Source organism: Apostichopus japonicus, chromosome 19 (genome assembly GCF_037975245.1).
Source record: "Apostichopus japonicus isolate 1M-3 chromosome 19, ASM3797524v1, whole genome shotgun sequence".
In the NCBI taxonomy this organism is placed as follows: domain Eukaryota; kingdom Metazoa; phylum Echinodermata; class Holothuroidea; order Aspidochirotida; family Stichopodidae; genus Apostichopus; species Apostichopus japonicus.
The window spans coordinates 23,558,740-23,574,951 of NC_092579.1; the positions used below are offsets into that span (position 1 = coordinate 23,558,740).

Genomic DNA, 16,212 nt, shown 5'->3' on the forward strand with positions numbered 1-16,212 from the left:
CCGTGGAAACTGTGTAGCGTCACATGGGCACTGCATATATGCATGCTTGCACTGGCCCATGCCAGGTCAAACAATTGTGCAATGGATCCAACCCCATCTGTAACTCTACCTCCCACATATACCTTCAAAACAACCTCCCTTCCTTAAATGTTGCGAAATACACTAATCATGTGACCTCTGGGGACGAAGTGGTTAACCATTCAGAGAGTCGTATTGCATTAAACAGCAAATCACAGTGGGCTATTACACACAAGAATGTACCATGACAACCACAAAATTGCTCACAAGTTTTAACCCATTGACAGTTTTGGCAGTATGGATACTGTATTACTATGAATACTGTATACCTTCCTACCAAACAAAGTAGTCCTTGAGTACTTATAGACCAGCTATACAATACAATTTACTCAACAATGAATTAATATATGCCAAGCACTGTTAACTATTGATGTGTGTCACTAATTTACTACTAATATTCCTGTGTGACTAATAATTCAAATATTAGGAAAAAGTCTCATGACATCTGAAAATATGCCTGAATCATCACAAGCACTAAGAGAATGCACAAAACCATAATTGTGTCCTAAAGCACACTCCCAGTAATGAACGATATAAGCTATATAGTCGATTTCTTAGTCCTTGTCACCAAAAAACCCCACACATGACATTGAAATGAACCATTACTGTACTTACACAAACTGTTCCATGCAGTCTGTAAAACATGGACAAACAACTCTAAACAACATTCCACAGCATCGCAAGCAGCGATCCTTGACAATCATGTAGCGTTTTCACCGTTGGAACTTTTTTTTGCGTTTCTCGGGCGAACCTCGGTCGGCTCGAGAAACAGAGAGGTCTCTAGATATTCACATAAAACCTCCTCAGCATATTATTATTTACAGCCTTGTGAGGAAACTGTAATGAACACAGCAGACTTGAAATCTAAAGCAACTGTGATTTTCAACTTAAAAAAAAACTTTAACAGACCCAAAGAATATGGAAGATGTAACAGATTACAATATTTAGGAATCTACAACACTGTACAATAGCTTTTGCAACAGCATTAACTGTATTACAGTTTTGAGAATTAAAATATATGCTCTAAAGACAATGCTATCTATGGTACTTACTTTTTGAATTTCACAATTTTTTGCTCCCAACTCACAGTTAAACATGTCAACTGCATAAATAATTTTTAATTTTACTGAACTTCCAAGCTCTGACAGTTCAAGCCTGACATACAACAACTGTTGGGATTTTGAGCCTCATTGGAGAGGAAGACTCTTCTTCCTCCCTCAAATGATAGGAAAATAAACTTCTCTTGTGACAACGCTTCTCCATGAAAACTGATGGTAGAATGAGTCGGTGCCCCCAACTCATTGAGCAGGAGTTTTATTTAATAGGACCTTCCTATACATTAAGTATTCCCTATTTTCAAGAGTTTATGGTCAGTACTACAACATACGGTACAACATACTGTTCAAACCGCAACTCATACACAATGAGGAGATCCTACTATACTGTTAAAGCTAAGTTAGGCTGTTAGTTTAATTTTGATATGTTTAGATTACTGAACCTGGAAATGAAAGCAGTGTGTTGCTCAGCTAAAAGTTTTGCACTAGATCTGCATGGAAGATGTATCATGCATATACATCAGGTCTCCAACTTCAGGCTATTCAACTGGCTAAATGCCAACTGGATTTTATCGTTTGGCAGTAGAAAAAAAAGAAGGAAAAAAAAGGCTCTGGCATTTTTCTGCCAGAAGACATTTGATTTACTCTGAATGATAAAGTGCGACATGACAATCATCAGTCAAATAAGCAGACTGATTAACCTTAGACCTAACATTTTATAAGCCATGTATCGCTGCTTATTATATATAATAATTTTAATATTATAATATTATAATATTATTAGGCTGCACCTGATGTGTTTCGCAACCTTGTTTTTAGCAACTAGAAGTTTAATTACTTGGATTTTTTTTGGTAGAAAATGGCTAAAATTGTGATATTCTAGTTCTGAGGTATACATGAGTACAGTGAACAGAAAAGTGACATTTCCTTGATGTACAGTAATATCACTGCTTCAAAAGCCATCGACATTTGATTTAGGGTAGTCCTAGAGTAGACTTTAAATGTTATGTCAGCACACATTCACTCTCCTACTTACAGAGCTTTTTCATGGCTTCTAAAAGGTATCAAAGCCAACAATATTTTATATAAATTCATTATTAAAATGTTATTTTTTTTCTTCTCATATTTCTCACATACAGGACAGTTAAAATGAAAGAAATACATGTCTGATTGTTAGTGTAGAACTGTATCATGCCACTGGAATTTGGATGTATTGATTACAAGTTTGATCATGAAACCAATGTTACCCTTTGTATTCAAAATGTGTTACTTCCCCATTGGCTATTGACCAGGGTATTGTAACAATATATAAAGGAAACTTATAAAGTTTGTAACAATCATATATCTGGATATTATATTAACCACGGGTGTACTTTCAGTCTCCTACTGCAATATACAGATCTCTAGATTCCTCTCTGAAGTTTACATAAATCTGTACAAAACAACCAAAAAGGAACTTTTTTTTATCTGTTACCGCAAGTCAACAGTTTGGAATGTAAATGCCACAAACTTCTTAAAAACAGGGATAACTAATTAATTTCCCTTTGGATGCTTTGTGGTTCATAATACAAAATTCTTAAAAACAGGGATAACTAATTAATTTCCCTTTGGATGCTTTGCGGTTCATAATGCAACTTCCTATGAGTTTGGTCCTACAGATATAATATGGGCCCATAAACTCCCCCCCCCCACCCCAAAAAAATCCCTGGTTTGGGTATAATTTACAAGCAACGATACTTACACCTGTCTCGACTATGCTTCATTTACCTAGCCTGATAACATTTTAGCATGCAAATTCATCACAGTAAACTACATATAGCAAACTATATTGCATGTTTTCTCTCATCATAAGGTTAAGCGGGCCATATTAGTAAGGTTGTGAAACCTTTCTGGGCTGCATACACACACAAAATTTGCAAGCTGACTGCACTGTGTCTTAGACTGCGAGTGTTATTGTACTGAAATAGCCAAAAAAACGTGAGAGTTTTGAAACAAATTCACACAAAAAGTTTACACTTTAAAACCCCACACAAGGAGTGTTAAATGAGCAGTCACCAAATGCACTGAGCACTGCTTCTGGCAACTGCATGATCTGTCAATTCTTTACGTTCAAGCAATTTAACACCTAATCTGGGGCAAAAACATTGCAGTTCTAAAAACGTCTGTCTGTCTGTGTCAAACATGGATAATTGGCCTTAAGGCAGGCATCAGACAACTACCAAAACAGAAAAATGCAATGTCATATAACATTAAGGCTACAATGAGTCTACTTCCTGATAGACCGTCTGTTAAACTAAATATGTCAGTCAAGTTTAACATCCATCCCTTGGGTCAGTCGTAATCTTTCTTATTTCATCCTCCTCTCCCGTATTCACTAATTATCTTACCAAAAGAATATATTCCAAACATGTACAGGAAAGGAACCCATCATCCACAAAACGAAAACCAATTGAACAAGGAATTAAATAGAGCGTCCAAAATCTATAATGAGGATGATGGTACTCACAAAGAAAGCTGGAGAAACATGATAGAATGTGACAACACTAGACGGGGAGGGGGAGGGATGGGGAGAGGGGGGAGGGATGGGGAAGGGTGGAGGAGGGATACAACTCTGAGACTAAGTATCCCACTAGAGAAGTATCTAATCAGGTGTTTCCACCTTCCAACCACACACATTCAGTACAATAGTTACGTTTATTTTCGGCAGCATTAATCTCTATCTTCAGTCATGATATATCATTTCAGAAATGATAAAAGTTACTGGTTTATATATTTACGAGTGACCCGCTTACCTGTCTCCCCACAACATTAGCACCTCATTCTACCGTGTCTAGTATGCCCTGGTAATCTTTTAACACTGTGCACCCTCAGTGACCGGCTCCTTCCGGTCAATGCCCTTCCTTCTCATGAGACCATCCAAAGTGTTTACTCATGCGTTTTCGTAGTGGATTCAAATCTTTCGAAAACTGCCCGGATGACATTGGATTATTACCTAGAAGACATCCTTTAGGATTTCTAAGCGTTTCAATAGCCTATTACAGCCTGATAAGTATCCTTTTCTTATAGGGAAGGGAAGGGATCACTGAGGGTGCACAGTGTTAAAAGATTACCAGGGCATACTAGACACGGTAGAATGAGGTGCTAATGTTGTGGGGAGACAGGTAAGCGGGGAGCGAAGTAAATATGGCCCGATCGTACCGGACGACCAAATATCATATCGAGGAAAACCAAATTCTCCTTACAGTTAGTCTAAAGTAAAAGGGAACTACCAAACCTTCCATAATACAATAATCTTGTAAGGAAACACTGTTTGAGGATCACAAGCAACCTTCCTCCAGAATCAGACTTTTGTTCTAAAACCACCAAAACACTTTGGTTTTGTTTTTCTCCACGTAACAACACATGTATACATGTGAAAAAACCTGGGCCTGTATGATCTTCAATGCATTCAAACATTTCTCCAAGTCTAGGTACTTCCACCAGTTGACAACAGCGATGTTGTTATCACAACATCCCGAGGGTTGAGAAAGGGCTCCGTTGAGTAAGCCTGAACAATGTCATTAAGAATGTACTTTGGGAAAGACATGAACTTGACTCCTAGAATCTGCTGTCATAATAACAACCGAGCTGAGTTTGTGGCCCGCAGCTATTTTCGATTCTTGCACACCGCAAGAAATAGAAGGGAGATGTCCACCTAAATTTTCGTTATATCAGTAGCACACAACACAAAAATTTCCCCATTCCAAATCAAAGTATATACTTTATATACATATATATGTATGTGCTAATGTCTGCTCCTACTCAATCAGCAAGACAGGCTATTTATCACACCATCTGTGGGTTAACATGATCACAACACAATCTGTACCAGGTCTGAAAATGTAATCTCAAATCAGTTGTGATCCTTATATTGAACGCTTGATTTAACAACGGTTGAAAAGATTTCTAATCCTTGTCGATTCCTTTAGCCAACAAAGTGCTCCCATTCCCCCGGCCCCTTGCCCACCACCCCAACCCCAGATGCAAGATGCAGAACATTAGAGAGAAACACAAACAAAGCAAGCTCTTCTTTTAGCTGCTTGGGAGAAGAGTTTTTTCATGATCATCTCAACCACGTACAATGGAATGAAGGTTGGGCTTGCTTCGTGTCTCCTCGAACAGGAGGCCATCTTGGAAAGAATTGTTTGGAAGATACAATAAGAGTGCACCGCAGCACATGGAGACAGTTAAGAAAACACTGAAAAACAATTAACCATATTATGAAGAATAGAAGAAAGGTATACTCACTGAAAAAGTCTTTTTTGGATAGATTCTTTGCACATAGCACTGGGGGGAAGAAAAAGAACAGAAAAAAACATCATGAATAAATCTAGACAGCTTTTCATTGGAATCTAAGACTTTATCAGATTCAATGTCCACAGTATCATCTACCATATACACAGAAACTCTCTAAAGCTAGAACAAGAAGTGAAAGCACTAAATTAAACACACATCCCATTCATTCTTGAAAAGCAATGATCCCAACAATATTAAATTGTTAGTTTAGCACATCACATTATCATCAAGTATTCACAGTGTGTATATATGCTATATATGTTGATCACTATCAAGATGAACTCTCCCATTTCACTAACAATTACATCCTAGTATCCCTTTCCAATTTCCAATCTCACTTTCATTTCTTGCAATAAGTGCCAAGTCTACAGATCCTGAAGACATTTAAAGTACCAATAATATAACCACAGTGACACAATAGTACTGAATCTCCTGTTCCTTACATCCCCTACAGGGAAAGATAGTTCACTCAGCGTTCACAGTACCAGAGGGAATCAAAGTGTCACTGTTGGACAGTAAACAAGAAGTTCTACACAAAATTCCTTTACCATTTTGTCTCCGGAATCTTTAATTTCATTAGCTTTAATCCATACAATATGGACCCCATTCCAAAAGCATCATTAAAGACACAGTATACTTACTAACTAGAATAAAAAATGCTAATTCATCAAATATGAACACTAGACGTTAATCCTCTGCAACTGTGACATTTTCAATGTGAGGAAAGTGTTTAATAATAACCTCAAAATGGTGAATATATTAAAGATTCATGAGAAGTAAAAGTTTAACTTGTTGACATTTTTCTAGGAGTGTTGACCTATGTTATTTGACTGCATATGACTTCACACTCAGTACATATGTACAGTAGATGACACACTGCAGACATGTTTTCTTACCAGGACACCCTGGTGACTACTGTATGGTGTCAGACTGGAATAAACAGACCAACTCTTGTCTGAAGCTAACTTGCAATATTACATAATGATTTGCACAGAAAAATTAATTTCTGTTAAGAGTAGATATATTTAGTACAGAGTAAATCCACTTTGTTTCTGAGTTCATGAATCACAAAATGAGATAGCTCTAGATTTGCATATCTACAGTACAGTTGAGCAGAGTTTGACCTGAAACATCTCCTACCTAACTGTCAATGTTTTACCTTTGACCCAACTGACAGAATAGTTAGATATGCCACATGAGGCCACATTTACAACACTGACTGGTAAAGCAGTTTAATCCTCTATTGAATACCTCAAGACCTGTTCATACTCTATAAGGTAAACCAATCTAGCATATCCATAAATTTAACACAATTGCTCCTGTATGCTCAATTGGTTGCATGTTACAAAAGTCTTACTAATCTCAGAATTGCTCTGCAATACATACAGAACTGTAACCCCAAACTTGTAACTGAAGTCAATCAGTTTTGTAGATGCAAAGTTCCTTTAAACAATTCCACTCAGTCCATTTCGCAGACCTTTCGGGGATGCAGCTGGTCCCACTAAGGGGTCAGAAGCTCATCATTGTTTTCTTATTTTTCCATTCCATCCTGAACCAAAATATCTAGGTTACTCACATTAAACAGCCTGGTTCATTTTAGTGCCAATCCAGTTGCTTCTGCAGCAGGAAGCAAATTTCAAACTGTGAGGGTCATTTTTTGTACAATCAGTTATCTCTAACTGTCCACTAGAAATCTTTTCAAAGGAAAAAGTGCAAGATAGCCCATGAACCAGCATTTTTTTGGTGTCAAAAAGGTTTTCTCGTCTTGCTACATGTACTAATTTGAGGATACATGTTATCTAGAGGCCAAGTATTCCAGCTTTTGACTGATTTGGCCTACTGTTTGTATGAAGTCTGGAACGAAAGCAACAATGCTCGGCGACGACGACGTTATGCAATCACATACTGAACTGCTGTTTTAAAGATATGGTATCTACCTTTCCGTGGTCTAATAAGGCAATCGTTAACATCTGACACTGAACTAACTATACTTTAGCTACTGTACTGTAGGTAATGTACAGAGGAAGGCATGTATACATGTATGCATGGGAGACAGTTAAGGGAGAACTGATGTAAATTACTAACAAATTAAGGATTTCAAGAATCTGAAGAGTATGGTATATAGACATTGGGGGGATGCACTGGGTGAGGTTGGTTCCATAAATGAGCAACCCATAGAACGAAAACTTGCACAGCAAAAGATACAGAATTGGAGAGAATGACCATTCTTAATTTACAAACTCACTTTGGAGCAACAGAGATGACCTTTCACCCTAACAACTGCTTCTTCCAAATTTGTGTCTATTTCGTCGACAATTTCTCCGCTCAGATTTTAAAATATGTTGATGACTTGTCGCTCCTCGTTGTTTGCTTTAAATTTTGTCGTAGCAGCATTTTCCTCCCTCTCAGTGCAAAGTGTTAGTGCTTTACCCAACCGCCTACTAGCTGTATTTGACTACCTACATGTAATGAATCAGTGCTACAGATATGTATATATTCCTCTTCCATTTCCCATGAAAAACAGAGGCCCAGTTACTGTAGTACAGTACCTAAGTTTATACTACAATGTCACTAAAGAATGAATTGAAAAAAATACCAAACTTGGTTTAATAATGAAACTGACATCTTCAGTCCCTTACAAGGGTTCCCTAATTTATGATATAGCAATATAAGACCATGAAGAGGTCTATCTACTGTATACAAACAAAGTGGTGAAAAAGTGCAGCCTTCGTGAAAGTTATTGAAGCCAGCCAGAAGCTTGTATCCAAAAGTGAAATGCCAAAGTTCTGCAGTGTTGCCAGCATGGCTGCCCATAAATTACAATGTACATGTATGTAACCTTCAGACTTAAAATAAAGATGAGATGAGACTAAACAAAGCACTGGAAATGTTAATTAGTGATAGACGACAGTGTACTGTCTGTGTACAGACATTACTTAGTACATCCCAGACCGAAAATTAGAAAACAAAAGACATTGGGAGAGATTCATTAATGCAAATCACACATGATGGATTGATTTGGTGACTAGCACAGTAAAGAAGACTGTTTAATGTCAGTAATGATTGTGTTAAGTGTACAGTAGTAGTACTTACTACTTTTACTGTAAGCAGAGATGCATACAGCAGCGCACTGTGTTGCTCTGTTCTGCATGACTCTCCATAAATTACATACTGTCTACAGAGTAGTACTGTACATGTTTGTATGTAAACTTGTCAGAATTCTTTTACCAATTAAAAAATAGCTCTGACATAATTGAGATCTATATACATCATCATGTATGTACGTACACTAGAATCACAGATAAGGTAGTCTGATATTATAACTCAACCCTGTTGTGGTGTAAATCTGTAATCTGCTCATTGGCTTGTGTTGTAAAAATGGCTCAGTTAGTCATGTTGTGATTGGATCCCCTTGCTTTTACCAGTTCTATATTTACAGTACTGTACAGAATCTAATGAACATAACTTGAGCATAAATCAGGGAACACTGCCGTTGCTCAAATCTGATAGAATGTCACTCGTACAGCATAACAGTTCACATATTACATGCAGATGCAACTTGAGCCAGGAAGAGATCTCTATGGACCCATCATAACAAGGTCTCTATGATCAAGTTTGATTAAAACCAAACTTACACCCTTATGAGAAGTAGGCATTTGCATGATTTAAATGTCTGACCTCTCGTGACCTTTGACCTACTGTTTTGATGAATTTTTTTACCACCTTCCCTCCCTCCCCCCCCCGCCCCTCCTCTCTCACCCCAACAATGTCAAAAGTAGTTGTCATCATTTCCTGGCACTCTACAGTGAGTCACAGGGAACTTTAGTTTTGAACATTCAATTTATAGCATTTAGTACAAATCTAACACAAACTTCTACCGTAGCTAATAAATAATGTGTAAATAAGTGGACCCCAACTAACAATGAACAATTTTCAATCATTATTATTTTATAATTTATTTATGAACAGGAAAACATACACAACTACATGATTATACAAGTACACAATAAAAGTTGCATACTACTGAAAATACTGCAGTGTGGCATATATAGCTCACCTAATAACCTACAATTCAATGTGCACAATGCCTTAAAATAATACTCTACAAACATGACGAGGCAGAAATGGTCCTGTACATATATACAGTGAAAGCCTACAGTGTGCATAAACTCACTAGTAAAGTCCACTATCTAAGGCTCATGACAAGGCAGAATTAGTCCTGTTCATATACAGTGAAAGCCTACAGTGCACATTCACTCACTAGTAAAGTCCATTTTCCGAAGTTCATGACAAGGCAGAATTGGTCCTGTACATATATACAATGAAAGTATACAGTGCGCATAGACTCACTAGTAAAGTCCGCCTTCTGAGGCTCAAGACAAGTTCAATGATTGACCCCAACAAAATTTTGTGTCTGTGAGTGAGATCACAAAGGGGGTGCATATTAGTTAATATGATTGAGAAAGTTAAAATGCATGATAACAATTTTGACATTTAACTGCAATTGTTCATAGCAAGCACTACATATAACCTACTCGTACAATATGCACAATGCCTTTAAAACTAATACTCCTCTTCACACATGACAAGGCAGAAAAGGTCCTGTACATACTATACACATACAGTGAAAATCTACAGTGTGCATAGACTCACTAATAAAGTCCACTTTCTGAGGCTCATGACAAAAGGTCAGTGATTGACCCCAACAAAAGTTTGCACATGTGTGTCAGTGTGTGTGTATGAGATCACAAAGGGGGTGAGTATTAATTAATATGAACTAGAAAGTTTCAATGCACTTTAACAATTTTGACATTTAATTGGAATTGTTCATAGCAAGCACTGCATATAACCAGATCCAATGGGTCAATCTTGACCTACTGTACAGTAAATACTTTCTGTAAACAAATTACTAGGACATTCATTCACACATGCCATCCAAAGACAAAGAGTCCTGTCAGATCAAGGTTTTTTCCTTCTACTGTCTGGTAATTTACAATTCTGTTTTGTCTGACATTTGATTGACCTCCATATAGTAATGCTGATGAAATAAAGGCTCACTCAAAATGAAACCAGTTAGTTCCGAAATATGACTGAAGTCAAGGACAAAATTTGTCTAATTGGTTCTGAAAATTAAATACAATATGGTTTTTATCGTCAGTCTTATCAGTCCTAGTTCTTACCATCAAATTATCTTTTCTGCTGTTAGAAAATTTGGCACATGATGAAATAGTATTGAAAGTCATGTTCAGTTTGCATGTATCTATAGGACACTTTCACTTTTTCATGACCTTGTAAGTGGTAACAACCTTCCAGGGATCAATGACATAAACCACAAGTGTTAGTAACGAAGTGCTCCTATTTTGTTTAAAAACATTTTTGAACTATTTCTGATGGAGGAATCAGCTTCAAATCAGTTACCCACATTAATGGATTTAATTTAGATTTTGTCATCAAATGACAATTTTTTTGTAACAGCATGCAGTCAGGACTTTTAACAGGTATGCAAATTATAATTCTTTTGTCACAGTCTAATTGGCATCAGAATTTTGGCAAAACCAGCCTCAGAGATTATTAATTACCAGAGCTGTACATTAACTTTTTTTAAAAGAACTTGTGCAGTCTGGCAAGTAGCTTCCAGAATTCACTTGCCCTGATAATATTTCACTTGCCCCCTGAAATGATAGAAAATAAAGGAAGACCGGTAACGAAATAAATTGTTATTGTAATATGCACTGTTGTTTGTTTTACACTGTCAAACATGTGCTTTATGGCTTATGCAGATGATAGTGATGCTGAACATTGTGTGTGATGTTTCTTAACTGAGAAAATCATTCACTACGATTATAAATTGTTATCTATGACTACGTATGGCTATGATGTCATTACAACATGATCGCTTATTGAGATCATAATCTCTGTTTGTCACTGCCTTTGCTTTGGGTGGAAATTTATTTGGCAATGCTGCATTATTAAATCCGAATTTCAGTAACTACTGTAATGCAGAATGCTTCCGCATGCATTTGAACACAGAAACAACCTATCAATCCTACACCTTGCAGTACTAACGTTCATTATATCGTACACTTACTCTTTTGTCATTCATTTAGGGAAAAAAAATGGGAAAGATTGCATCATATGGCAATAATGGCATCTAAGCCCCCTGAGATAAACAAAAATTTCTCAAAAGGGACGGGACACCTACTCCCCTTAGATCCAACCCCCAGAACGGCGATCCTCCTGTGTTGATGTGCTCCTCCAAACCGGTTACTCTGGCTACCGGCCTGTACGTAACTCATTTTTGGCAACTCACTGTTGACTGAGATGGCTTCTAAAATGGGGGTTGCTGCTTCTCAGGCCTTGACAAATATTTTCAAAAGTACCCGCCAATTGGCGAGAGTGACTACAACTCTAAGACGCAAAATTCAATGTTATCATTTTAAGTCTCCATACTGGTAGTAGAGATGGTTAGGCTAGATTTCCCCATTGGCTTTGGGTGGTGTTAGGCTACCATGTGGAAGAAATTAAAGAATTCTCACAATTATAATTTTTTCATTCGTTTATTTCATAGATCTAAGGAAAGACTGACAAGGAAATTCACGAGATGTTACTAATGGTTTATAGAAGGGATAACTAAAAAATTATAATCACAAGTGGCTTTTTACTAAACGGTTATTCCAAATGCAATCAAATTGCGGGAATCGCGCAATCCCGCGGCTAATGGGAACCCTGGGCCTGCATAATAGATAGTAGTGGTAAAAACTGTTTAAGAGCTAAATTGGATATTTGTATGGTCTAATCCAATCGGTGGGGAGCAAACATAAGCAGCGGCGGCAGTGGGATGTTAGTAGTGATAAGGTTGCACATGAATCCTGTTTTAGTACCAAAACCGGGTTTTTTGCTGATCAAATTTCGGTTCTATATATTATTTTAAGAAACTGAAATTTGAATTGCAAATACTGGATGAAAACAAAGATAAAGCTTCCATCCATCATTTGTTGACTTTGGTTTCTCCTTTAAATGTTCTTTTGCAATATGAAAGTAAATTACAACAATAGAAAGCGTTTCTGCTAGACGACATTGTCAGCTACGATCGGCACACGCCATATACCAGTGTGCTTGAGTGTGGATAGCTAGGCCTAACATTAGGCTATGCAGCCCTTAGATGCCTGCATCTGTTAGGTAGTTAGGCAGATGCAGTTCAAAATAAATTGTAACATCCAACGTGTTTGTCCTCTTTGTGTTGTTCTTATTATTTTACTTCAATTTAACAGTAGAGGATATGGAGAAAATCTTTTGTTCATTTGTCTTTGAAATGTGGATTGTTCAGTTACCTGTCAATGTAATCTGAATTCAAGGTACTATGAAACGGAAAAGAAACAACTTTCTACTGACATGGATAAATAAATCATAAATTATAAAGAAAAAGCAGAGACAATTTCTACTAATTACCAAATATCCTGAACAATGTTATAATGCAGTAGTATCATTTGCTAAAGGGGCAAAGGTCGTCTTCACAAAAAAAATTATGATTACATGCTCTGCCTGAGCATTACGTAGGTCTACACCTGATAAGGTCTTTTTGTCAGCCATCTAACCTAGCATTGGGACTGTATGTGCACCTGGGTCACTGAGGAATTTCATGACAGGCCAAGGCTTATGTCACTCCACATAACCAGCTATTTATCATTTGTACTAAAGTGAAGCAGTGACTTGTGTTGCATTAGCATCTAGATAACTCTTCACTTGTTCAATACCCAATCTTTTGTACATCTAAAAACTAAAAATGAGGGTAGGCTCACAAATAGAATTACATCAGCAGGACTGTATCCAAATGCTGCCCCCATTTTTTTCACAATTTCCTTGCCTTAGCATAGCCTGAGTCAAACTGGTTTGTGTGAAGAACAGTGTGAAGAACAATTTAAGTCTAATTTGAGACCTTGTTCTCTGTAACCCAGCTTTGGCTTCTGGTTTTTGAGTTATATTATCGTAAGAACTTTATTCGACCTGCATAGGGAACCTAAGGTTCCTAGCTGAAAAAGTTTGGCTATAGTACTGTTCTTATGCAGATAAAGGAATGGGATTAATGAGCACAAAGGTTATGTGTAAAAGTACCGCTGAGGTATGGTCAAATTATTGTTAAATTACTGTAGAACACGTTAATTTCACGTTTCCCTAAATTCATGTACCGTGTTATACATACAGTATGTAGCCACTGCATTGATAGACACAGCAGTGTATTTGTTAGTCAAACTATAACAACCTTTTCAATCACACTTTTAATCTACAAAGCCTTAACGAAAAATGCCAAAATTATGTTGTAGATAGAGACACTTTCTTGGATTATTCCACCCATTTACTGGAATTATACAGTGACCTTCAATGCATGCGGGAATTTAGGGAAATTTTCCTTGCCTCTTGCAGTTTAACTTCCGACCTTTGCAACTGTATAGTTTCTATATCTGGTGGAATCTGGTCAAACAATCGATAAAATCACATTGCTTAAGGATAAAACTACACTGCTGCGCACAATCAGTGATATCAACATCAATGCTATGCTTTAAAACAGGGTTTCCCTAACTTTATCCCCCCACAAACCCCCTGTGGATGTCAGAGTTGTCCAACTTTTCGAGACACGATCTGAGTCATTATTATACTATAATACGCATAACAGTGCTTCGTAAAAGATCAAGTTTATAGTGTAATATTGTAATTGTATTTATCACATGCACAGTACTACTATGGCAACATATGCGTATGGAACGCGAAAAGAGTTTGTCAATAGATAAGACTTTTGTACCTTACTAAATTATATCAGATTTTAGTTCAACAAAGAGGTCTCTAGTTTTGACTTTCAGAAACATCTTATGAACCCCCTGGGATGGACTCACGCACCCCCTGGGGTTCATGCACCCCAGTTAGGGAACCCCTGCTTTAAAAGAACGTTACTGCCCTTACAATAGCGACCTTACCGTATACGACTGTCTAACTCAAACATAGTCTAAGACTTGTTAATGTGATTATCACACAAAGCGGTCTTATCCTACAATCATGTTTGAGGCAAGTGCAGAATACCCCACAACTCACACACAAATGGCTTTTTGAAAACGTCAATACATTGTATACTGCAGGGACTTCTGGTCTAATCTGTGAGAAGAGTTACAGGATATTCTGCAATTGATGTCCATGTTCTTCAAGTTCTGTTCTAACTTCTAGCCTATCTTTGCTATCAGTATATGTTCACATAATGAAGCAAAGGTACTAAAGAACTTTTTGAGGCTTATTAATGCCTGTCTTTATCATAGTATACTTCTTGGTATTTAGAACTAGTACTTACATGCAGTATGCTACTTCGATAGTAGCCTACTTCAGTAGTTTTTAACGGTCGAACGATGTTACTTCGACTGTTACAATAAACGATAGTTTAGTACTAGTTACATGGACGAAAGGGATAGGCTAGGCTGCTTAGATTACGTTAGGTCTACACTATTTCTTTTGATTGTTTGCTATGCTATGTTGCCGTAAGGTACAAAATTATAGAAATTCTTACCTGTGAGCCTTAATTTCATCGGTCCATCGCGCCTTCCGGGATGGTTTGGCATTTTGTTTGACTACATGCGAAAGTCTTGTATTTTGTCGCCTGTACTTCGCGACAGTCGACAATGTATTGTGGTAGCAGTCTAGACCTATGGCACTGTGTGCATGCTGTTGTGTTCGATAAGCGTTGCACTAGCTGTGTACATTTGGTAGCCAATGCGAAATGTATGCTATGTACGTAGTATTGTGGAATTGACCTGTCAGAATTATTGCCGGGTAGCTTTATAGTCTGGTAACCTAATTATACGGCTTGCATATTTTCGTTGTTACAGATTAATCAATAACATAATTGTATTCGTATGAACATTAAATTAGTTCAAAAAGGTTTTCATTTTAATATTATTGCTTAAAATAATGAAAACTGTATTAAAATTTGCAAAAATGACTAATTTAGCCAACTAACTGGCGCAGAACGCTGTCGCTGTTGAGTGAAAGTGCAAATTATGTTCTGGATCCTTGTCTCTTAGACAAAACGTCATATTTATTGTCGGCGCGTCGAAGGAAGTAGTCTGGTTTAAATGTCTGTACGAGCAATTTCGGAAGCTAACTTCCGCGAAGGCATATGCAATTTCCAAAAGGACGGTATAAGTTTACCGGAGTAAATTTACAGTTGCCCAGTTTACACCCTTCGTAAATGGAGGCTAGTGAACCATGAATCCAAGGGGAACGGAACTTCGTATACTGCGCCCCACCCAGTGCCTCGCTAGTTCACTAACCCGCTACTCATGAGCGGTACTGCCCAAGGGCGTAGGAACCGGGGTGGGGCGCCAGCCCCCTCCCCATTGAAAAATATGGGGGCGGAAGTATCATTCCGCCCCCACCCCCGGTTCGCTAGTCAGAAAACCCCTTTTCCATTTCCAAATGAGAAAAAAAATCTCATTTGGAGCACCAAATTGCATCTAGGGCCAGGTGAAAATGCAAAATTATTTAAAAAATGTAGTGGGTGTTGAAGTGTGCTATATTGCACCAAATTGCATCTGAGGCCACCTGGAAATGCAAAAAAAAATCCAAAGAGGTGGGGGCACCCCCTCCCCTTAGACCCCTCCCCGGGCCGGCCATCAGTCTTCAGCCCCCCCACTCAAAAGTACCTTCCTTCGCCACTGGTACTGCCATATTCAAGATATTCAGATATAGTACTCTAAACTATTAG

General features: G+C 37.7%; 1 protein-coding gene across 7 annotated transcripts in view; it reads right to left on the reverse strand.

The window, feature by feature from the left end:
• The window catches only part of LOC139959466 (E3 ubiquitin-protein ligase SMURF2-like), a 45,546-nt gene extending 30,319 nt beyond the window's left edge, over positions 1 to 15,227 (reverse strand). For all 7 annotated transcript variants that reach the window (XR_011790133.1, XR_011790130.1, XR_011790132.1 and 4 more), the window contains exons 1-2: positions 15,016 to 15,227; positions 5,421 to 5,459 (exon numbers count right to left, since the gene is read on the reverse strand). Coding sequence is in view for 1 of the 7 variants with exons in the window: in XM_071957124.1 (XP_071813225.1) it covers positions 5,421 to 5,459; positions 15,016 to 15,067 (91 nt within the window). In the remaining 6 variants the exon portion in view is untranslated. The remainder of the gene's footprint in view (positions 1 to 5,420; positions 5,460 to 15,015) is intronic.
• Positions 15,228 to 16,212: the final 985 nt, after the last annotated feature.